The sequence below is a fragment of the Panthera onca genome, chromosome D2 (genome assembly GCF_046562875.1).
Source record: "Panthera onca isolate mPanOnc1 chromosome D2, mPanOnc1 haplotype 2, whole genome shotgun sequence".
Taxonomy (NCBI): Eukaryota; Metazoa; Chordata; class Mammalia; order Carnivora; family Felidae; genus Panthera; species Panthera onca.
Window position 1 is genome coordinate 31706598 of NC_138349.1, and position 25310 is coordinate 31731907.

At 36.8% G+C, this 25310-nt stretch overlaps 1 protein-coding gene across 10 annotated transcripts in view; it reads right to left on the reverse strand.

Moving 5' to 3' along the window:
- The window catches only part of LCOR (ligand dependent nuclear receptor corepressor), a 157732-nt gene that overhangs the window by 27613 nt on the left and 104809 nt on the right, over positions 1-25310 (reverse strand). Inside the window, exon 1 of one of the 10 annotated variants that reach the window (XM_060643065.3) lies at positions 23517-23627. The exons of 8 other annotated variants lie outside the window; for them this stretch is intronic. Coding sequence is in view for 1 of the 2 variants with exons in the window: in XM_060643066.3 (XP_060499049.1) it covers positions 23049-24018 (970 nt within the window). In the remaining variant the exon portion in view is untranslated. Of the gene's footprint in view, positions 1-14417; positions 24019-25310 lie in introns of those variants that run through there. One more of the 10 variants, XM_060643066.3, reaches the window with a different exon arrangement.

A 25310-nucleotide genomic window follows, 5' to 3' on the forward strand; every position in this document is an offset into this window, starting at 1 on the left:
ATCTATAAAGAACTTATCAAACTCAACACCCAAAAAACAAATAATCCAGTGAAGAAATGGGCAAAAGACATGATAGACACTTCTCCAAAGAAGACACCCAGATGGCCAACCAACACATGAAAAAATGCTCAACATCACTCATCATCAGGGAAATACAAATCAAAACCACAATTAGATACCACCTTATACCTGTCAGAATAGCTAATATGAACAACTCAGGCAACAACAGGTGTTGGCAAGGAAAGAGGAAAGAGGATCTCTTTTGCACTGCTGGCGGGAATGCAAACTGGTGCAGCCACTCTAGAATACAATATGGAGGTTCCTCAAAAAATTAAAAATAGAACTACCCTACGACCCGGCAATTGCATTACTAGGTATTTATCCAAGGGATACAGGTATGCTCTTTCGAAGGGGCACATGCACCCCAATGTTTATAGAAGCACTATCAACAATAGCCAAAGTATGGAAAAAGCCCAAATGTCCATTGATGGATGAATGGATAAAGAAGATGTGGGGTGTGTGTGTGTGTGTGTGTGTGTGTGTATACATACATACATACACACACACACACACATACATACACACACACATACATACAATGGAGTATTACTTGGCAATCAAAAAGAATGAAATCATGCCATTTGCAACTACGTGCATGGAACTAGAGGGTTTTATGCTAAGCGAAATTAGAGAAAGACAAATATCATATGACTTCACTCATAAGAGGACTTTAAGAGACAAAACAGATAAACATAAGGGAAGTGAAACAAAAATCATATAAAAACAGGCAGGGGGACAAAACATAAGAGGTTCATAAATATGGAGAACAAACAGGCTTACTGGAGGGGTTGGGGGGGTGGGCTAAATGAGTAAGGGGGCATTAAGGAATCTACTCCTGAAATCATTGTTGCACTAAATGCTAAGTTGGATGTAAACTAAAAAAATAAAAGAAAATAATAGAAAGGAAAAAAAAAGATTCAGAAATATTATAACAGGTGCATGGGGATGGCGAACTTAAAATTTTTTTTAATGTTTGAGAGAGAGAGCGCAAGGGAGCACGTGCATGCTCGAGTGGGGAAGGGGCAGAGAGAGGGAGACACAGAATCTGAAGCAGGTTACAGGCTCCGAGCTGTCAGCACAGAGCCTGATACAGGGTTCAAACCTACCAACCGTGAGATCATGACCTGAGCTAAAGTCGGACACTTAACCGACTGAGTCACCCAGGTGCCCCGGTGATGGTGAACTTTAAACTATGTGCTGGCAATAGAGCCAAAATCTAACAAAGAAAAGACAAGACAGAAGGCGACTGGAAAACAGCCTCACTGGGCAGTATGCTTATAATATGTGCATTTTCCTGCCTATATATTGTCCTTCAGTAAAAGTTTCAAAAAGGCAACATCTGAAAGGTCAACAGGAAGAAGCTCCTCCTGCTGTATGCGAATGGCAAATATCTCCTTCCTAAATTTAGAAAAGGGGAGACACCAGTGACACCCTTGGGGGACTGACGGTTAAGTCATTTTCAACTCTCAGACACAATGATACGTACACAGGAGCTTAATACACTCTTCATGCAGCTGCACGCTTTGTAGCTCACAGAGAAATTAGTGCCAGAAGGACCCTTCTGGGACATACCCTGCCGCTATGTCTATCAGACAGTACCAACAGCATAATATGTTGTCACAGGATAGAGCACTGGGAAACAGTGGTGAGTATTCTGCCACTTACTAGTTGTGTAACCTTGGCCAAAACACGTAACCATTTTTGGTCTTAATAGAGCACGTGCCCCCTCTTCCACTTAGGATTAGTGCAAAGGAAAAAACTACGAAGTCATCAGTTACCTTTACTGTCAGCTAATCACATTAAACATACCTCAGTAACAAATAACTCAGAGATGTGCATTAATGCTTTTTTACAACCTAAGGTGAATTTTCTGCATAAAGTTTACACTTCAAGTACCAAACATTTAAAATTTTAAAAACATTTTTGATAGAAGTCTTTTAAAAATTATATCCTCCTCTGAACACAATTTCTTCTTTCTTAATGACTCAGGGGGGTTATCATGTGCACTATTACTAAAGTTTAGCCATTACTTTTATTATACTGAACTAAAATACATTGATAGCTTTAGGGGCTACTCAATTAAGTAAATCTGACTGCCTTAATATGAAAAAGTCACGCTGGCAGTCTGTATGTTACTAAAATGTTTCTTTTTATTGGCTTCCAGATAGTAGCTGTGGCTCCAAGCCCTACTTTTACCTTCAAGAGTGTTTCTGCCTGACAGCTGAGGCAGGCATCTCAAGTGCTAGACTGGTCCTTTAAGTAAAAATAAACAGGCTCTGAAATGATGTTTTCAGGAATAGTTTGAGTAAAGTACATGGATTTTCTAACAACTTCAACTGCTCAGAGGACTTTATTTCTCAGTTTTTGGTTTTTGGAGGTGTTCCTGATGTTACTAAGTGCCTACAAATAAGTGGGATATCACTGCCTTTTCAACGCATAAAAATATATTCTCTAAGTGCACTTTAGCAATACATAAAAAGGTAAAGGGGGTTGGTCAAGGTTTATGAAAAAAGATTAAGAAATATCATGGCATCTTACTGCAGAGAAAAACTGGAGATAAATTGTTCTCCCCACCTTGAGAAGCACAATCATCATCAAAGTGTGAAAATCTTCTGGACACTGCTCCATACCTAGGGCTGTGCTCTGGAAGTAGGCTTTAGTATTTGGGGTGAACAATATGCTTAGAGGGGTGCCTGGGTGGGTCAGGTTAAGTGGTCAACTCTGGATTTTGGCTCAGGTCATGGTATCACTTTTCGTGAATTCGAGCCCAGCGTCGGACTCTGCGCTGACAGTGTGGAGCCTGCTTGGGATTCTCTCTCTCTGCCCCTCCCTACCTCTCTCCCTCTCTCTCAGAATAAGTAAACAAACAAAAAGATTAAAAAACAAAACAAAACCAATATGCTTAGAGATTAATGAAATCAAGAGATACCCAATAAGAGGACAGAGCACTCTGAAGAAAACTGAGAAAGCAATTTTTTCTAAAGCAATGCCCACACAGAATAAAAAACTGAGTAATAATTCATCCACAGGTGAGATCTAACCTCTTTTATGGTTGTGAGACTTGGATCTGCTGCTATCCCATGTTTCAATAGTAGTACTTCAATATTTTAGTTAACCTCAACTAACGTAAACAAGTCTTCCAAAGGGCCATGAAACCAGCCCTGAAACGATGGCTGTGGCAAAATGGCTTGTTTAGTTCCCAAAGACAGAACAAATAACTACAAGTAGGTAGGTAGGTAGGTAGGTAGGTAGGTAGGTAGGCAGGTATCTATTTCACAGCACCATGGCAAGGGGAAGGCGCCTTCAAACCTAAGGCATACTGCAGAAACGCTATCAGTACCTACTGAACTCTAACCCGGAACAGCAACAGAGCACCAGGGTGCTGAAGAACAGCATCGGAGAGGCGGGCACAAGCTATATAGCAACTTTAAGAGGCGCTCACAGCGATTACTGGTGGGAAGCTCAGGAGATGAAAAGATTAAAATCGCAAATGGCAGCTTTGCTTAAAAGAAAGAGATATCAACAAAGGGTCATTTGTGTATGTGTTTCCTGGTAAAAAGACAGGATGAGCGAGAACGTACTGATGAACCACAGGTCATCAGAGCAAGCAATAGGGTGCTCTTTATCAGTTACATCCTGGGCCATTTCAAAACCATTTCCACTTGGAGTGACTGTATCTTTTCCTGAACTCCAAGCCACAGTGGTTTGTAAATACATTGGCAATCATAAGAAATCATGTGTATTTATAATTTGTATCCTTTACTGACTTGTCTTTGTCTTAGCTTTCCAAGCAGATGTAAGCTACTTGGGCTACTTGAGATGTAAGCAACTAGGCAGGGATCACATTTTACACTCTTCTGTTTTCTCTTAGCAAAAAAGGAGAGAGAAAGAGCATCAAGGATGCTTCCTGGGTTTTAGTCTCAGGCAGCATCATTTAGTGAGATAGGAACACAGGCAATGAAGCTGGGGGCTGGTGACTGTTGGGGTATGTATGTGTCTGATGAGTTCTGTTTTGTACACACTTGAGGTGAGGTGTTAAAGGATTCTGAATCTGAGATGTCTGGAAGGCAAGTGGACCAGCAGCTTCACTTGGATCTGACAACCTTCACATTAATACTAACCTTTGCCCAAGTGTCATTAAATGGCCCTGTTATAATAACTAACTTTATAACTATAGTAATAAAACCACTTTTGACTGCGCCCCTAAATTATCAAGGTTCTTACCTTGTTTTTCTCTAGAAATTTTCTCAATAAGATCTAAGTTTAGATGAATTTTAATTTCAGAGGATTTAAAAAACTTTAAATTAACCTCAACTTCCTGAAGTTTTTAATTCTATCACAATTTTTCATGTTTTCTAACAAAACAAAACAAACAAAAAACAGGTGTTTTTAAAAACTGGCTAGTTTTGCTTGAGTTTTAAACAGCTAGTCTTTACCTTTGCTTCCAGTCATTCCATTTTTTATGCATTTGCCTTGATTCAGAATACTCTCAGGCAGTAAGGAGGTAAACCTGAGAGGGGCAAGCTTCTATCTTGCAGCACTTTCACTCAACTCGACTGAAGGGAAAGCACTATGTTTTAGTTCAGTGATTATGGTTGGTATCACGGTATGTCCTTCACATCTGACTGTGTAAGATCTTTAGAAAAACAATAATTCATCACGGATTTCAAAATCACTTGTTTGATTTCATGTCTTTTCTGCTCAATAACAGAACTCTGTAACAGTTAGGCAAATTATTTATCAATCAGAAATACCTCACCTCCACTAAAGAGTAGTAAGATCCCAGGGACTAGTAAAAGGAAGGAAGGGCTGTAGAAGAGAGAAACTTGACTTCCAACTCCCTGGATTAGTTCTGAGTTTCTCTCCTGGGAGAGAAATAGCCTGCATGACCTTGACCACTTTGTCTTTCTATCCTCTGCTCAATGCCTAATTCTTAAGGGTGTGGTAAAAGAATAAGATAATATTCATAAAAACTTTGGAAGGCACAGTTTAAGAGTGATGTGTTGTTTCACAACCCTATCTGTAATGATTTACTCAATGATGTTTTTCTAGATCAGAGGTTAGACACAGTTGAACTCGCCTACTTGGTCAATACTACAATACTTAAATTCTCAAAGAAAAGCATTCCTGTGGTTAATGTAAATGGTGGGTCGTCAATGCTTATGTTATTTTAGAGTAAAAGAACAAATAGAGGAGATGTGGCAGACAGCTGAACTGACAATTTTAAGAAGAAATTTTAGAAGAATTTGAGATTGATGGATTCAGGTAGTCTCTCCAGTATCTGCTAACTACCAGTAAAACTCGATAGCAAATGCAATTATCAATGATGACCAAAATACATTCTTCTTGACTAAAAAGAGCAATAAAGACCCTGAATGATGTCTGGGTGAGAGCTGATCTTAGCAGAAAAAGGTAATCCCGGGAAAAGAGAGGGGGAAGAAAATTAGAGACAACACTTGACAGAGTAGACCAAATAGTTAAAGAGATATACTTTTATTTGGCTTGATTCTTCTACTTAAATACAAGAACACATAAAAATGCACCCTGAGTTCCCTTCAAGGCTAAGAACTGTATTTTTTTTGCTAGACAATAATCTAAAATTATGTTCTCTAATTACTTATCTCTGGTCCTTTGAGCACAGAAAACATAAGTATATTTAAGGGCCTGGATAAGTCTACTGCCAAGTCCTTGCTCTGCACTGGGAATGCATCAATCCCTGGCTAGCAGATTGTATTTGCTCAATACGTGTATCTTCCATACTTGGATACAAGAATATTCCAAGGACTATGACAAATTTTATGTGTATATGTGAGTGTGGAGTAGAGAAGGGGCAGCATGGGGTATACAGATTTTCTAAAAGCCATGTACAGTACAGTTGAACATCTAAACTACTGAACAACCAAGTTTTCCTTCCACAGAACTGGACTAGGAGAAACCATAAAAGGGCAGAGTAGACCAAAGTGACAAAGAAACGCTGAGAAATAAAGTTCAGAAGATGACAGAAGAGGAAGTGACCTCTTAAAATCAGGCAGTTTAATACCTGATTTCCATGTAGCTGACATCCAAATTCTCTGAAATAGAATTTAGATGGATTTAGATAGATAGAAAAAGCAATTCTCAAAATTGAGGTTAAGGAGAATGATCACTCCTCAGAGATCAGAACCATGGAGGAGTAGGGGTTTAGGGATGTGTGCGTGTGCGTGTGCGTGTGCGTGTGTGTGTGTGTGTGCGCGCGCGCGCGCTTTCAAAACCAGAGCTACCGCTGATGGCAGCGTGGCATCTTGTTCAGGTGTGAGTGGAAAACAGTTAAGAACTACTGATCTGAAACAAAAGACATGCAATCCCTCTGTAACAGCTAAGGTTATTATGTTCCTAACCAAGTTTACTAGAATCAGAGCAGAACAAAGGTTCAAAAAATTATGAATGCTCTAAATGGGGGAAGGAGAGGTGCTTCAGGGGTGCTTACTGAGCATAAAGCCATAGTTTGCTAGCTTTTCTGTATCTCTGGGCTTAGTATCTCTCATAAAGGGCTATTATTCAGAGTAGATCTAAATATTAGATAAGCCTTTTAGGGCTTGTATCTTCTATTTCTTTTCAATTTAACCAGATTGTCAAATTTCTTAAATTACAATAAAAATATAATTATCAAGAAAATCCCTATTTAACATATCTTCACCCATTTTACTAGGGGAAAATGTACCCAGGAAGCCAAAATGTAATCAGAAAGTTACTTGGTGAATAGAAGTCAGAGCAAAGGGTCATTAAGCACCACATACAGTCCAATGTCTTCATCTCCTCTCTAGGAATGCAGTGAGTTCACAGACACTTCTGTCAAACTATTTACGTCTGATAAAGTTTTTGTTCCCAACAAATTGATTTTTGTTTCTATCACCTCAGGTAAGACTATGCATGTTAAGACCAAATACATTTGGGTGTTAATTTTAAAGAAAAGGAGGGAGGGTTCATAAGCAGTGAAAGACATGGGATTCTGGACTGGACGGCATAGATTAAAAAATAACAGTTCCTGGAAGTGAGGGAAGAAATATCCCTAAGTGATATAACTAAATACTGGTTTGGTGAGAGCACAAACCTAAATTATTAATATAATGAGTACTATAACTAAGAATTCTTAGAAAACACTTTGAAATAGACTTTAACAAATAATATAATAATAGATGAAAAGGATAGACCTCTGCCTTGGGCTGCTTCGAAATGAAAAAAAGTGTGTCACCAGCCTGAGTTAGTAAAGCCAGACTGAAGAGAGATCTGGATCGTAAAAGCATAACTGACATTTTAAAAGGTCAGGATTACATGAGAGCTCATGACAAGCTAGTAGACTGGCCTATTTCTCTTTTTGTTTTTTTAGTCAGGTAAAGGATTAAAATCTATGTTGTTCTTTGGTGAAATTGCCTTTTCATTCCCAATTTAAATGAGCAGGACAATGATGGACTAGAAAAATAGCACTGCTTAAACAGAAAAAGGTGCTCATTCCCCACCTGAGAGAAAATGCACGGTATCATGGGGCTCTTTTAAAGGGAGTTGAGGGGAAAAAAACATCTGTCAAGGCCCAGTAAGGCCAAAGACTGTACATGGCTCCCCTGGCATCCAGACAAGGTTCCCGTTACAACAGGAATATATTTCTTTTGTAATAATAGCAATAATAACAATAACCGTAAACCCAAAACCCACACCACCACCTTCAAGGCAGTGTGTACACACAGTGGGGGTCTAAAGGAGGCGTGGGGAGCTGACACAAATGAAAACAAACAAGAGGACATTTAACAGATCCCAGCAACACAATGTTCTTTCCTCTCCAGAAATAAAGTGGTATGTTTTTGACAAATATTCTTAGTTTCTTTGGGGGTGAAAGGAAGAGGGAGACTAGCAGATTGTATTTGCTCAATACGCAGTAGATATTTGATAGTATCCCAAGCTTTTCATGATTGCTAGGAAATCTTCTATATCCTAACTTTTCTCATGTTCTTTTGAGGTTCTTAAATCTCTATTCTTGAAACCATACAAATCTATGGGATAAGGCTTAAAAGTGGAAAAGTTCTACTTTTGCTGTCATATAGTAAATCACTTAAAATTGACACAAGGATAGCATTCCTAGGTAGTAATCATCTAAAGACTCTAGATCACTTTGTAAAATGTAAAACCTTAAAAAAGGATTCCTAGGGTACCTTATACAAAATTTAATGCCATTTATCACTTGTTCACCTCATGAATGTTAGAGGAGGTTTGTAATTTTAAAATTTAACATACAGAGATAAACAAGCATTTTTAGAGCTACCATTCTGGAGTGCTCTTGGAATTCACTCCTTCATCATTCTCAAACACTTCACCTCTCTGGAAACTCGAGTATACTGATGGAGATGTGCTGGAGTGGGATGAACTAAGCAGAATCATCTGTATATCCAAGGTTTCACTCAGGAATATTGAAGACAAAATGTAACTAACTACACACACACACACCTCACTCCTTACCCTCAGGTCACGTCATTTCTCTTGCTTCCAATACACTATCCAGTTCAACTACCCCGACTCATCTTTCCTTGAAGAATAGTATAATTCTATGCTCCCTGCCACTAGTTTCTCATTTTAGTTTGCTTCCCATTATCCAGAACTGCCATCTTCTTAAAGTCCAAATCCAACCTGATCACTTTTTTTTTTTTTTTTTTTTTTTACATAAAATTCTGTCAACTTCCCACTGCTCCTATTCCATGCTTCCTGACACTTTCTCCTGGGGGCCATGTTAGGCATTTCTTACTCTGCTCTCATGGTTTTTATTTTTTTTATTAAATAGCACTTATGTCGCATGGTAACATAATGGTTGACATGGCTGTCTCCTCCACTGGTTTGTGAACATTCTCTGGGGGCAGGACCTAGGTCCTTTTAATTCAGTAGATTCTCTGCCTAAAACACGGAACTCAGATAATTTCAGGCATAAGTAAGCAATGAATAACGAAATAAATTCCTATGTAATAAAAATAATTTTCCCAAGACATTTTTCAAGGGAACTGAAATCAGCATAGGAAAAAAGAAGAAAATGAGTTCAAATCAACAAGGCAGGGAAAGGAAGAAGGGAATTTGAAGGTCAGACAGTAAAAGGTGTAGGCTCCTAACTGTAAGCCTCCTAACACAGGAGGTTGCTAGTATGCTCTCCAAGGTACCAGAATAACCAGGATGAAAGGGTATGGTTTACATAATGGCCTTCAAAGCCACTGGAGTTTTGACTGCAAACCAGAAACAGATATACTTTACAAAATGACACAGTCCACTTATCCCAGTTTTCATATGTATGGCATACATTTCAATGAAACAGTATTTACCCTTTATTATATGCTATGCGCTCTCCTTTTCTTTGTGTTTCTTTCTTAAATGTTGGTTAGGACCCACTAAACTGATCTTAAAACTAACAATCACAATCTGTTGATTCAGTTTGAAAAACTGGTCTACACAGACTCACCAATTCCCAGCACCTCACAAGAATCTGCTATCCTGGTTATTTTCTTAATCCATCTTTACCTAGTTAGAGCTACATTGCCAAGTTTTCCTGGCAAAAATGTTTCTAGTCGATTTAATGTTTGCTGGAATGAACATGTCTAAACTGTACTACCTATGATCTGATTTATGTCTGAAATGCTCAGAACTCCAGTTTGAGAAGAGTGTAACTAAAAATCACTAAATCTTTGACAGAAGATTCCCCAAATTCTTTCACTGGAAAGCGAAAAGTTTGATGATTAAACACATACACACACACCCATCCTCACACTCCCACACTTAGCTCTTACATTTTGTTATTCGAAGCATGTAAAATTTCAAGCTTGACTCTACAAAAAACTCAGTGATGGAAATGCAGATATATTCTACACAGCTTTGTAATTTTTAATCTTAAGCATCTTCTACTTTCTAACAACTTTTATTCTAGTCTTTGAAAAGAAACAAAGAATGACTAATAGTTGGACAATATTCCCCTGGAACAGCACTAAGAAATGCAGAAAATCAGCATTCCAGGTTTTAATCACAGTTCCAAGATTTTATGTATTTGACTAGAGCTAAAATAAGACTGGCTGCCCAGTGTCCCTCTCTACTACAGACTTATCTGCCTCTTTCAAAGTTCTAATCAATACAAATGGCTTCCTCTACAAATTTCAATAGGACTTTCTCACTTTCCTTGCCCCTCACTACGTTACCTCCTGCCAGACGCTCTCACTTTCTTTCTTTTTTGTATCTGCAAAGAGCCCGGCAAAGTACCAAGTATTTAACATACAGAATCTCATGTGAGTCTCACAGCAAATCTCTGAGGCAGGTGGGTAGTACAAGCTTCCTTTTACAGATAAGAAAACTGAAGCTCAGAAAGTCTCAGTAACTTATTCAAGATCACATATGAAAAATGCAGAAGTGATGGCACTTTAAACCAGGCCCGTCAAATTCTGTCTCTTGGGAGATTCTCTCCTGTCCTCTTTAGGCCTTACCTACTCTTCAAGATTCACCTCCTCTGGCACCAAATCAACAATGCTTCTATTTAACAATGAATTTATAAGTTTCTAATGTAATCTTTTAACTGGTAATTTCATAATATAGATTTAGTTCTCTTTCTAAAAAAGCAATGTGAGTCTCAAGAGTGAAACTGAATTAATACTTGAGATTTAATTAAAAGTGAATCTAAAAGAAAAAGATCAGCAGATAAAAGCTCTCGTTCGCATTCTGAGGTTGAGTAAAGAGTGCCAAAGTGGCACACACATCAGTGTAATGGTTTGGAGTCATGAGTTATTAGAGGCAACTCATTATGTGAGGAGGACAGATCCCTTGAACTCCCCACATTCCATGTTTTTCATTAAAAGAAAAAATGAAAAAAAAAAAATGAAAGACTAGAATGGGATGAATCATAGTATTTAATCCGTGGGTCAATCAAAACTTCATATGGTCACAACAGTATGAATATACTTAACACTAAACTGTATACTTAAAATGCTTAAGATGGCAAATTTTGCTATGTGTCTCTGCCATGGTCAGAAAAAGATCTACTGAATAAATAAAATTTAAAAATACAAAAAGAAGGGTGCCTGGGTGGCTCAGTCGATTGGGTGTCCGATCTCGGCTCAGGTCATGATCTCACAGTTTGTGAGTTTGAGCCCTGCATCAGGCTCTGCACTGACAGTGCTGAGCCTGCTTGGGATTCTCTCTCTCCTTCCCCCCAACTTGCTCTTGCACTCTCTCTCTCTCAAAATAAGTAAATAAACTTTAAATAAAAAAATAAATAAAATTAAAATTAAATTAAAATAAAATAAAATAAAATAAAATAAAATAAAATAAAATAAAATAAAATAAAATAAAATAAAATAAAATAAAATAAAATAAAATAGATAAAATAAAAATACAAAAAGAAAAAACCCAAACCAAAAACCTTCACTAACACTTTGAAAATACAGAACATGTTCAGGCCTCGCTCTTACAAACGGATTCAGTGAATCTGGTGTAGAACCCAGGCATCTGCATTCTTAAAAGACTGATTCTAATTGAGACTGATTATATCCAATGAACCCCAAGACTCTCTGTGCTCCAATATTTGAGACAGAACTAGACTGTACACAACAGAAATAGATTATAATTATAAATACCGTAAAATTAACATACCTTGTAGTATTTACAAAAGTATCACCACACTCATACAGTTCATAATAAAAACTTGAAAAAATAGACTTGTCTTAAATAAAAAGCATCTAAAATGAGATCCAGATCTATTTGCTTTTCCTTTGGAAAATGCTACAATGCAAAGGGGAGACCTAAGGTTTTTACCTTAGTCTTCAATAAGGGTTGCTATTGTATTTCCCAATGTTAGAACAGATAAAATCAGTGTATTTATCTCACATCTAAAAGAAGATTGCATTTTTTAATAGACTTAAGAGTTGAAATGAGGCCAAAACAGCATTCAGGCTACCACTCAGACTTTATGCATGAAAAATGGCTGATCCTTCTAGAATACCAAGTTAACAGGAATTTAACGTACCAAATAATCCCTGATCACTTCATACTGCTGACCAAATAAGGTTGGCAAGAGCACAATTAACATCTCACAATACTAGTCAACAAACCATAGTAAAGTATTTTCACATGCCTACAAAAAGCTCCAGACTCAAGATTTAATACTTATGAATTTTTATATATTTTCACTTATTCCCCAGGTTACTTTCTAAGTTGAGCTCTAACCAAATCATGGCTTAAACTATTAACTATAAACACTGATCAACCTTTCAAAACAATGTTTTCTTTTGAGAACATTTCTTTTCCACCAAACTCTGAAATAGTCTTTTTACTCCAGTTGAAATGCAGTTTGATACATTACCATTTCCTCCCCAAACAGCAAAAGTCCAATCACTTTTAAGTTGAATAGGAATAAAATTCTGTGCTAAATACTTGCCACTAGAAACAAATAATGATAAAGGGTACACTCAGAATACAAGAAGTTATCTATCGTGTTACTTAATAAATGTTTTCTATTAAAAAAAAGATTTTTCAGTCATTTCAGCGACGAAGTCTAGCACCATATGACTTAGTTACATGTTTTTACATTTCACTACAAATCTCTGGTGACAGAAAAGGACAGTTCTAATGGAAAAAATAACACCTACACAAGTCAGGAAATGGCACAAAGCTGTACCATTTTCCATTTTTTCCACTTCATTTCCCTTATGCAATCTCCCAGATTCCTACACCTTGAAATTAATTCAGTGACTCTGTGTCTTAACAAAGTATCAACAGAACCAGAAAAGAAAATTCTGGGTTAGAAGTAATAAGTCCTTTCTAAAAATATAATTGGAGAGCCAAATATCAATTCGAAGACAGAATCACTAAAATAAATTTACTCATGAGATGCTAGATTATAATCCTAACTATATTGATCTGGCCACCTGTTTGGAATGGATAGTGGCAAGAAACAAGTAGTTGTAACTTTAAAATTTACAAAGAAGTGATAGTTAGGTTTCCAGAAAAACGTTCTATAAACATGTGTCATAACTAAGGAGAACAAATGAACCCAATGAGTAAGCCTACAGAACCAACAAAATTGCCAAATTTATAAACATCGGACCAAAAGGCAGAATTAGCCAAAGAAAGAAGACAGAAATACTATACTAAGGGGCGCTTGGGTGGCTCAGTAGGTTTATCGCCTGACTCTTGATTTCGGTTCAGGTCATGATCTCATGGTTTGTGGGATGGAGCCCCAAGTCAGACTCTGTGCTGACAGCATGAAGCCTGCTTCAGATTCTCTCTCCCTTTCTCTCTGCCCCTCCCCTTAACGTGTGCTTTCCTTCTCAAAATAAACAAACATTAAGGGATGCCTGGGTGGCTCCCTCGGTTGAGTATCTGACTTCAGCTCAGGTCATGCATGATCTCATGGTTTGTGAGTTTGAGGCCCGCCTCGGGCTTTCTGCTGTCAGCACAGCCCACTTCAAATCCTTTGGTCTCCCTCTCTCTCTACCCGTCCCCCAATCGCACTCACACACGTGCACTTTCTCATAAATAATACTTTAATAACCATTTCTTTTAAATACTAAAAGATAATCTAAAGCAACTACCAACAATAGTATCATTTTCAATATAAAACGCCATTAGAAATTATCAGAAATCAATTCAACCTACATGTTGAATTACACATGGATCAATCACAAGCTTGAAAAAGCTTTCTCAACCATTTCTAATCTTTATCACTGTAATTCAGTTGTTCCCCTCACCACTTCACAACAGGAATCACTTTATAATACAGAACTGCTTTATACACCTAGTTTCTAAAAACCACAATATAAACGTTGAGCAACATATATGCTATTCTTTATTGGCTCTGATAAAAAGAAATACCAGCATCCTCCCAAAAATCAGAACGTAATAACCTCAACTGATTGATGATGTTACTTTCACACTTGTGCCTCAAGAAAAGAGCAAACAGAACCTAGTAAATCATTATTTTTAGCAAGCAATTCCGGCATAAAGTTTTACTCTAAGAAAATTATGAAAAACCAAGTCCAGCAAGCAGGTCTCATGAAAACATCAAGATATACAGTATCTTGTTTTGTTGAAAAAACTTTTTAAAGTGAATAATCCAAATGAAGAAAACTGAGGTAGGGGAGCATCAAATTAGTAAAGACACAGAGTTAAAGACAGTGCAGCACCCAACTACTGAAGCATAGTTTTGAAGCAGCAACTTCTAGCTATCTAAGAGATAATCTAGGAAGAATTTACCATAAAAAATTACCAACTTCAATTACCATGTACATTTACAGTACACACCGAAATCTTACCCCTTCTGTGGACTTTTTTTTTAAAAGCAATAAACTCTTAAGAAGTAGAAACCAAGCTTTTAAAACAGCTTTTCACAACAAAATTTATTAGAAGAATAGTGGTTCTGAAAAGTCTAGCATCCAGTGAGAACTACCATACACAACATTACAGCTGGGAATGTTTCTCCAAAATGTCATGGTCAAATAATACAATGGAACCATTAAATCTTACACATGCACGAAAGAACTAGCGCTTTTGACATACAATGCAAAAAAAAGGGGACCACATGGATTAAAGTTTTAAGTACTCATCACATACATTAAGACACAGCTTATTTTAGTCCAGTCAAAAATCAGAACTGCATTAAAAAATTTAATGTAGTGCAATCAAACCAAAAAACTTAATTTGTGATCATAAGTGCTCTACTACATAAACATTGATCATAGCAAGGAACAAAAAGTTCAAATCACACAGTACAAAAAAAAAAATCTGTAAATAAATATAAACTACAGTACAAGAGAAATATTAAATTATACAATTCCGTCAAACTGTAAACAGTATATTGAAATGAGGTCCATAAGAGTAAAGGGGGTTCCTGTTTTGTTGCATGACACTTGAACTTCTAGAAATCTGAAAGATGCCATTTTCCGTATCTTCAAAGGCTATGGGTTTTATATATGGAGAGTTCCTTTTAGATGTAAGATATCAAATATTAAAGCAGAGGAATAACCTATTTTGTTAACCACAGACAGTACTGTAGAAAACAAAAGGAGTCTTAAAGAATAAAGACCTCTAGTAGACAAGTCTTAACATTAAAGATGCAAAGGGCTAAAACACTGGAATTAGAACTTCACATCATTAGAAACTTGTCACTGAGGACTTCAAGGCTACAAAATATACTGACAAAATTGTCTGCAGATATGCAGACCTAGACCTCTGCTAATTTTTTGACATTACATACTCATGTTACCACACCAACTTTGGCAGAATCACTACTAATAAACTCAGAGCACTCCTGGCCCAACGGTTCCATCACAGTGGCCAGTGCACAGAATTCTCTAAAGACATTGCATAAACTAGAATGTAGAGGTCAGACACCCAAGGACCAGTGCTTGAATTTAGTAGTAGTGTGGTGAAGAAGCAAGAGCCACATCGAGGAGGAACTGCGTCTGTTATAGTTTACAGAAGCAGCAAGGAATGTCATTTAATTGTGCTGGCTTCTAGTGGCATTTAAAAATATACAGTTTAACTGTGTTTATGTGTGTGCATGTGTGTGTGTGTGTGTGTGTGTGCACGCGCGCATGCGTGAGACATGTGCTGGTTATACATTTATGCACATTGTTTTAAATACACTGTTAACAGGAACCCCCATATTATCTGCTCAGTAGTAATAACTGAATATATAGAATGCCACTATAAGAGTGTGAGGCACCGTGTGCTGGAGAGTTATATGCAGCTTTAAAATCTGTTTGGCTGAGTTATACCTGGATACCTGAACTGAGTTTTTTAAGTTGACATTCATCAAGGATGTGCTACCAGCACGTCGAAATAAAAGCAAAACAGAAAAATACAAGTCACTGTTAGGTTTAAGAATAGCATCAAAGTACCTGAATTGAGTGAGAATAGTGTGTAAACTGTCCCTGAGGGTTTTTAAACAGTGTGTACAAGTTGGATTCCTAAGAACATTAGTTTTATTTAACAGTGTGGACTGATAAAATACCAATGTCTGACAGTTTAAAGTGGAGGTTATAAAGAATTATATGCAAACACTCCAAATGTATAGTTTATACATTTCTTCTCAAAGCAGCAATAAGCTGCTGTAAAGTATACATCCCATCAGAACAAGCAACATGTGGGAGTCAGATAAAGGTTTCTATCTTAGTCTGGTTTTCTGACAGCACAGCATATCAATATCCAATGACTATTATCTTTCCTAGATCAGAATGTAACTAATTTTGACTAGCAATATAGGATTAGACTTTTAATCAAACACTTTGCTATTACATACTAAAATTCCTTAAACTTACTAATGCTGGTATACTAACCTAGTTAATTATCCCCCCCTCATTTTAGAAATATACCCTTCCACAACTTAAAAACATTAAGATCCATTTTCAGTCCTCTGATGTAAAAAGCATGTCAGTGAATTAATATTAAAAATTTACACAGTAAAAAGGCTTGAATTTCAGCCAAAGATTCTAAATACTGCTCATTCCCTGAAGACTTAAAGGGAGAGAGAATCCCTACCCATTTTCCTAGTGATTTTTCTAAAACGGTCTGACACAATTTTTCATGTTGGGGAATTTTCCCCTCATCTCCTCTCAAATTCCAAATTCTTAAGCCTGAAATGCTTAATGAAATGGGAAAAGTGAGGCAATCATTTGGAATTGCTTGTAAAGGTACAGAATGTCGTCTTTTTTTTTTAATAAGACAAGAATTATTTATATAAATGTGATCTGACCCCGTATTATGTAGTTATGCTTTATATTTTTAAATAATCACGCTAATAAAAACTTACAGTACCTAAGACTCTGAAGATAAATTAAGACTTTAGTGTTGTAACAGAAAAAGTGCTGAATTATCCCTTTTCTAGTACTTTAAAACATTTCGGACAAGTGCTTTCCTAGTGACAGTAAAGATTACTATATACCCTTCCACCAAGCAGGAAAAAAAAGTTACCTGGATGAAAGAAAAAGACTTTTAGGAGTGTAGCACTGGGTATTTACCAAATAATAGATGTTGTTTCACTTATTCTGAGGGGGTAAAAATATTCTAGATTGAAATTCTATTTGGCTATTGAATGTTAAAAATCCCTGCTCTACTGTGTCAGTGTCCTGTGTCCAACCCCCCACCCCCCTCCCCCAGTCCCCTTACACACTATCCACTGAGAATCTAATCTCTAAAGAGATTATTTTAAAATTTATGTTTTCAGGACATACCTGAGAAAGGGTGCAATTATGCAGAACAAGGAACCCAAGACTGCACTAATACTGGTTATAGGTTCATAAATTCTTTCCCAAGACAAATCTAAAAAGTCTAAGAGGTATGGATCTTCAAATACGTCTTACTGCTTTAGATTTTTTTGGTATGTGTGTAGGGTCATTTCCAGTGTTGAAAAGATCACCTTGAGTCTGTTCAAAGACAGTTCAAGATGGGGTAAAGAGTTCATTTCCATATTCAAACTATAAAGATTAAATATTATGATTATAATATTTGCTACATCCAATAAATTGAAGATTAACTAAAAGTGCTTGTTTTTCAGCATTTACCAATACAGCTCTAAATGAACTGGAAACCTTAAAATTACCCCCCAAATAGTTGCAGAATTAACTCATGTTTTATTGTCAAATCAACATTAATTAGCCTTGATTCTCATTTTCAAATGATCTAAAGGATTTTTCTGACTATCAAATGAAGGTGGCCCAACTTCACCACATTATCTATCCTGTGACTCATTGTTAGTATCTCAGTACAGAATCTTTAGCCTCTTCACAAGTCTATATACTTTCCCATTCTACTTCTCACCCCCTCCCCTGATCTCCTCCACAACACTTAGGGCACACAGCTACAGGGCTAATGTCTGCTTCTTCAAAAGGCAACTGTGAGTTTATCTGGGAACAACAGACAGAGGAAATGCAAGGAATTTCCTCTATTTTCCCCTCAGTCACCATGTTCACAAATCCTACAAGTCTCAAGGATAGAATGAATCCAAAATGCGAAGAAGACTTTGGAGGTCTGCATTCCTTGTACCAGAATTATACTTTTTCCTTTTCAGTAGAGTTTGAAATCAACCGACTTTTTAAAAAATCTCCTATATGCCTTAATAGTATCCTAAATGGGCGGTCTGGCTAAAGCCATTAACATTTTTAATAACACTGGCCTGACTGTAGTATGAATGAAGACCTAATTACAATGGAAAGGTAACAAGGAAAACAATTTTTGATACCCTCACAAAGGTCAAAATTTAACCTATAACTTTCAGTGTCTTCTATAAAAGATTAAGTGGAGCAATTCAGTCTATTGCCATATTCTATCACCAATGACAGCAACCTGAATATTCAGAAAAGGGTGGCTCGCAGAGAAACAACTTCTAGCATTTAAAGAAAGAGTAATTACAAAAGCAAAAATATGTGGTTTCAAAATTAAATCTACAGGGACAATAGCTGTTAAAGAAAACGGCACCAAACTGTCTCAAAACTGCTGTAACTACTCAAAATAATTTCAGGTTCTGACATTGGGCTGACTCAATATGTTTTATAAAAATAACTAACTGAATACAAGCTTCACTATTATGGGTCAATGAAATGTTAAGAGAATCACAAAGGCTTAGAACCAGGCCTTGCACCATGTGCTTACTTGGGCAGGGGGAGAACACATAACTCACTAGCAGCTCAAAGGTTGCTAAGTACTGCCTAACGACAGAAGGTAGTTATGATATGGGCCTTTGCAGGTAGTCATTTTTAGTCTAATTTAGAGTTCTCTCCAGAAAATCGGGAACTGAACTTCTCATTGTGCCTTACTGTTTCACTATCTGATCCCATATAGCTCATATTATAGCTCAGGTAAAATGTTGGGGAATGAAAATGCCAATTGGTTGAGGTAATGGTTTTTATAAGATAACCAGAGTTCTAAAAGCACTTCAATATTGTAAAGTAAAAGTGTACCAAATAAAGCTAATACACACTTCACACTTGTTGAGCTTGCTCACCAGAACTGAACAGTAATTAACTTCACATAAGGACCCTATTATCACACAAAGCCTTACTCATATTTGTGATCTGCTGCAGCAAAGGTTTCTCAAGCAACACCTAAACTTCAGAGTAACAACAAACTTAATATTAAAAAGTATTATACACAAATATAAATTATGTTTCTTGAAAGAGAGACCTTGTCCTTCATGGTATTTGGGGAACAGAAAAAAGTGTATAGCTCATCACGAACAGAGTTCAGAGTCACTGGAAAGCCTACTGAACAAAGTAATATAGTACACTACATTATTGTCAAGCTTCATGACTCTACTGTCTGAGAAATGAGAAAGCTAATGGTAAAAATACTAACTAGATATCCTTCCACAGGATTATTTAGTATTTTTGATTTTATAGTGCCATAGCTTATCCATTCAATGATACCAATGTTCTCTCATAAAAACGCAAGAACTGATTTTCAACACATTATCTCCTAACATTAATTTGAATAATATATAGTTGGAGTAATGCCATCATCTGCCTACTGGAAAATGAGAGGAGAAAAGGCTTTTGTGACAAAGACAGCTGTGAACTATACCTTCCCATACCATAAAAATGGTCAACTGTTGTTTGGGCCATGCAAAACTCTGATTAGCAGAAATTAAGCATGCGAATAGACCAATCTCTATTACACACTTATGAGGACGTCCCCAAACTAGAATATCTACACTGAAAGTGCCAATACAGAACAGTGGCAAATTAAGAGAGAAATCATATATTAAAAGATCGCTGCGGCACCAAGACTGACAGCCAGCCATGTGATGAGCCACCTCCGAGAAATACATGGTATAATGGAACTCTGAACACAAAATTTAACATTAAAAGTGCACCTGAATATTACAAACTAACTTTACAAAACCTACAATAAGGTAAAATATATATCTTTTGAAATATTCAGCAGCTTTCTGTATTTTTTTTAAAGATTTTTTTTTTCTGAGAGGCTCATGAAATTTAAAAGGGACCACTATCTAATTTCAACCATGCTTCACAAAACAATAATGGCTATTTTATATTGCAGTTACCAATGTAATGCAATTAGTGCTTTAAAATAATCTACACTCAAAAAAGAAAAAAAAAAAAAAGAGAGAGAGAGAGAGAGAGAGAGAGAGAGAGAGAGAGACCGACCGACCTTTGGAGGAAATATGCTTATTCAAAAGCTTCTTGGAAAAGAAAATTTACCTGAATATCAAGTCATGACTGATCTCAAGTGTAATGTTTAAAAGCTTCACAGACATGAATATTACAATCTTCAGGTCTCAGGACTTTTAATCTGAGAAAGTTTAGAGTTTGGTTTGTTTTTAAATTCACTTTCTAACCAAAACAAATAATAGAAGTACTCAAATTTTCACTATTTACAACTCTCAGCCTACAATCTGAAATGACACAATACAAGTTCTCTTATTTAAACTGCAGCATTAAAGGGTAGGCACACCATTCTTCTGCTGCTCGATTGTCATCCACTGAAACACACATAGAAAATATTTATGTTAGTAAAATGATCACTCCATGTACACTACAATGACAAAATTTACATAACTCAACTCATACATCACTGTATAGACTACCACACAGGATTAAACCTCTCTGAACAGTAAAACTACAAAAGTTGAACTTTTAGGGCCAGATTTTTAAATGGGCCTTTAATGATGCCTTTCTGAGAGGGGATAAAAGCAAGCACAAATTAATTGCTCAAAGGACTTTTTTGCAGCAATTTGGGCTACCGAATACCCCAAACATCATGCAAAAAGGTACCATGGCTGCAATTAATTGTGTGTGACAAATTACTGAGTGTGGAACAAAGGAGGCATTCCTTCACAAGCTTAGCCCTTTGCTTTCAGCAAACTTTCTACAACTTCCTTCAACTGCAGATGAAAACCAAGTATTTCATAAAATATTTTTATTGCAACTTCTAGCTAGGCTAGAAAATATTGCAGAGTCATATACTGCTCTGAACCCCAGCTGCTTTTTCTGTTGAGAAGACTAGAAAGCTAAGAGGAAACAGGCTCAGTCATCCACGGATTAAACTGCTACACAAAATAACCAAACCGAAAGGAGAACCAAGCCCAGGCTACTGTCAAGAATGAGCAGTGCATGTATTTTAATAACAGCAATGGTGTGCCTAACCTTTGAACACAGACGTTGCTGAGGGAAAACTATCCTTAACCTAATTAACTGCTCCAAAGTTGCCAGGCAAGAATTTATGCCTTGGGAATGTCTGGACCTACTTCTCTTCAAACTGTTAGCATCCATCTGAAATCATCAGCCTCAATTTAATGCTCCAAGTTTGATTTTACACAAAAACTCCAATGCCTTTTTGTTTGTTTTTGGTTAAGCATTTAGAAGGGCCTGACCACTTTTCTCAGCAAATTAAATTAGATTAGATTAGGTGTATGTGGTATGGGTTTTGTTTTGCACAAACAGTAATTTTAATTTGGTTACAATGCAAAATTAAATTTCACGGGCTTTGTCAGTTATTCTTGCAAAAATTTTTAGAAAATAAATATTCCAAATTCAGTTACTGTAATTTGAAAAGCCCATCTCAAAAAACGCTTAGATGTTAAGGAGTGCTTATCTGAAAAGTCCTGAACTGTGTGCTAAACAACCACAAAAATCAGCTAGGTATCAGAAAAGGTTAAGAAAGGGATATTACGCAGGATGCCAAAATAAAGAAAAAAGAAAGAAAGAAAGAAATCAAAAGCAACGAATTAAATAAAAACTAAAAAACAACCCCCCTTGTTCTAGTATCTGGATTGGTTAAAAAAGAAATTCTACTGAGCTTGATTTCTGATTGAATTATCATTAGATGTAAAATGCAACCTAAATCATATTAGGTTACCTCGGGGTTGTGTTTTTTTCTCACCACAAACATGGATCCTTCATTCATGTGGGTATTTGGGCAGACTACTGAGGCTGTAAAATCTAGATACCACTTTTTCAATATTATAATTACTTAAACACACTTCTTTCCTTACTTCTCCCAATAAACAGATCTTGAATACTTTAAACTAGTTGCTGCAACGACATCCGGTCGTTAGTTAGCACATGATCAAATCTGTAAAAGGTTTTAAGAATACAAAGAAAGTCTGTTAAAATGAGGCATCCTCTACTGTTTTATGTAATGTACCCTGACTGCTCCTGAGTAAGAACGGAGCTTGTCCTCCATGAGATAAGGCTATATCCTCACTTGTTGGTGAGACCAAATTCTACCCTTAGAAAATCCCAAATAAAATTACAGCAAAGGTAGTGTTACAAAGTAATTAACCAAAGCATTTCTGAAGGTAGTGTGTGCACATTTTCCACCTCCTTTCCCTCCGGGTGAGCACTAAACAGATTGCTGATTTGTTAAGTAAATTTAATAGTGAGAAGAAAATCACAAAACGTAAATTGACCTAAATAATTATGTGTCATTGAATAACCAAATTTCTTAAATTCCAAGGTTCATTGTTCTTAGAATTTTTTCTTTAGTTTAATCCTTCAATTAGTTGAATTGTAGAAGAGAAACATGAATGATTTTATAAGATGGCTTTCCAATTTGTAATGATAAAGCTCCCAGTATGACAGAGGTGGTTTCTAAAAGGGGGCTTTTTTCTTTTTTTTTTTTTTTCTTTTTTTTTTTTTTTAAATAAAGGCAAATATAACTTAAGAAAAAAAAAAGAAAGAAAAGCATGCAGGCTCTACAGGCAAGGAGTCCACTTCCATGTATCTGTTCTCTGTGAGGTAACTCAATTCTCTTTTGTAGAGAAACATGCAAAAGGCCAAACAATATCCCGAGCCATACTGCACATGAAAATTTTAAAATATGCAACATTCAGAATGCACCTTTCACCTCTGTACACACAGGTCAATGCAAAATCTGCAAAGAAACAAGTGTCACAGTAAATGAAGCCAGGTGCAAGCAATGACAGCTGAACAATGCAGTAGTGCTCACCCAGTTTGTACAGTAATTGGCACTCTACAGTATTTCTACTCATTTTTTGATTCATTTGCACTTTGTGCTGCCTCTCCCTGGGGATCTAATTCAATCTTTACAGAAACATCTGGCCCCTCCGACCTCATTAATTTCATCTTTTTCTTTGGAGGGTTTTTCAAAGTGCCCAGCCTCTCCTTTACTTTGTACTCCAGTGTACTGTGGGGAATCCCATAAATACTCTGAGCTTTGGAAACACTCATTTTTCCACTCATAACCACTGAGATTGCTTCCTCCAGTATCTCACTGTTGTACTGTCTGTAACGCCCTCTTTTCTTCCGAGGCTGCTTGGAGCCAGGGTCTCCTTCTTGATCCGATGTGGGATATGGCTGTCCAGAGGTAGACTGCTCAGCATCTGAGCCCCAAGAATCGGGTCCAGCATCTAGCATGCTTTTTCTATTTTGTTTTGGAAGAATAGCCCTTAACTTTTTACTAAGCGCGCTCTCCGTTTGTGAACCCATTACCAAAGAGCTATAGCTGTACTGATCACCAGTGCGAGACTCCCAAGAAAGATCCATTCCTCGAACTTGCGGTATCTTTAAATCTACAGGAGATGCATGGCTCGCATCCTTTTTTCCATCTTGTTTTGCTTGAAGTGCCATTTTTGGAAAGGCAGAGTTTTCTGCAAGAAAAGGAAGGTCACTGATGTTGCTGAGTGCACCATTTCCCCTGAACTTCATACGGCTGAGGTTGAACTCATAATGTGGTTTTGCCCAAGAGGCTTCCCTGGATAATATTAAGTGTTGTCCATGATTCTGTAATCCAGATGGCCCAAGGCTGGCAGCTGTTGACAATTGGTTTCTGCTCAGTAGCTCTTCACTAATCTGCAGGGATCGAGCCAATGGAACTTTGAGTGATGTGGAGTGTCCAAAACCTTCCCTGGTTCCATCCTGTAAGCTTCTTGGAGGTACCCCATCACCACTCCGAAGTCCGTCTGGGCGGTACTGGCTGGGTCTCCCAGGTCGCCTAATTGGATGGAAGGAAACTGATGTGAGCAGGACTTGCACAGGTAGGGAGGGATGGGTGAGGGGACCACTCCTTTATTAGAAGGCCTTGCTTGGGTAACATCACTTTGTGTTATTTATTTATTTTTCTCTAAAATTAAAAAAAAAATGGTCTCAGCAGTTAGTTTTAAAACTTGTTCACAAAAAAAGAAAAAGGAAAAAAGAAAAAAAAAAAACCAGGAGCTTTTTGGGCAAAGAAAAATTAAACCTGTCAGCTGGTCTCTGGTTGGGTTCACAAATTTTCGGAGAAAAAGTTTCGCGCAACTGTCTGAAAATAGCACCTTAATTATTAATTACAAAGTAATCATCGAGTCTCCATAGATCTACACAGAATTGTGTTACCAATGTGACGTTACCACTAAACAAGTACAGTAATAAAAGAGTAAGCCAAATTATTTATTTTAATGCAACATATTCAACATTCATGACAACCAGCTATAAAACTGGAACCATTTACATTGGTGGAACCCATAGATAATTGCTCATTTATCCCACAAACAAGCTGATATTCATTATCAAAAACCAAACAAGTTCAAATAACATTTCTTATTTTGCTTGGGAAAAAAATATGGCTACCAGCCCCAAGGGGTGGGGGGGGGGTGGGGGGGACCCAAACCAAAATACCCATCGCATTTTAACTTACCACATCTTCATTTTAAAACACTATTAGCTGCAGACACACGAGTACCACTATTTTTCCATTTGAAATAATCCAATCTTTAAAGAACTGCCCTTTATTTTCCCCAAACTTTGTTCCTTAAGTTCTACTCAAAGTAATTACTGTCAGAGGTATATGTTTTAAACAGTTTTAAAGCAGTCTTCTTTAGTTAAAATGGTCTCTTCTTAAAATATCAAACATCAATTTTGAAATTTTAAGTGGAAAGCTTTCAAATAATATTTAAAAAGTCAACTACTTACAACAAGGTTAATTCATAAGGTTTCCATTTTTCACAAGATATAAAGATTATCACTGATAAAACTGGCAACTGGTAAAGCATGCCCAAGGGGAATAATTACATTTACTAGGCACAAACGTGGAACTCTGAAGAAATGATAAGCCAGCTATGTTCTCCAAAAGTCTACAGGGACCCTGTGCTGTTATCAGTAAAAAACATAATAAAGAAAACAATGAATAGTCAACTAAAAGATGGGCAATCTATTGGTGCTTTTGTCTTCCAGAAAACAATACCACATAAAAAACACTTTCTTTCCATTCAGAGGGATAAACACAGCAACTTCAACCATATAATACAT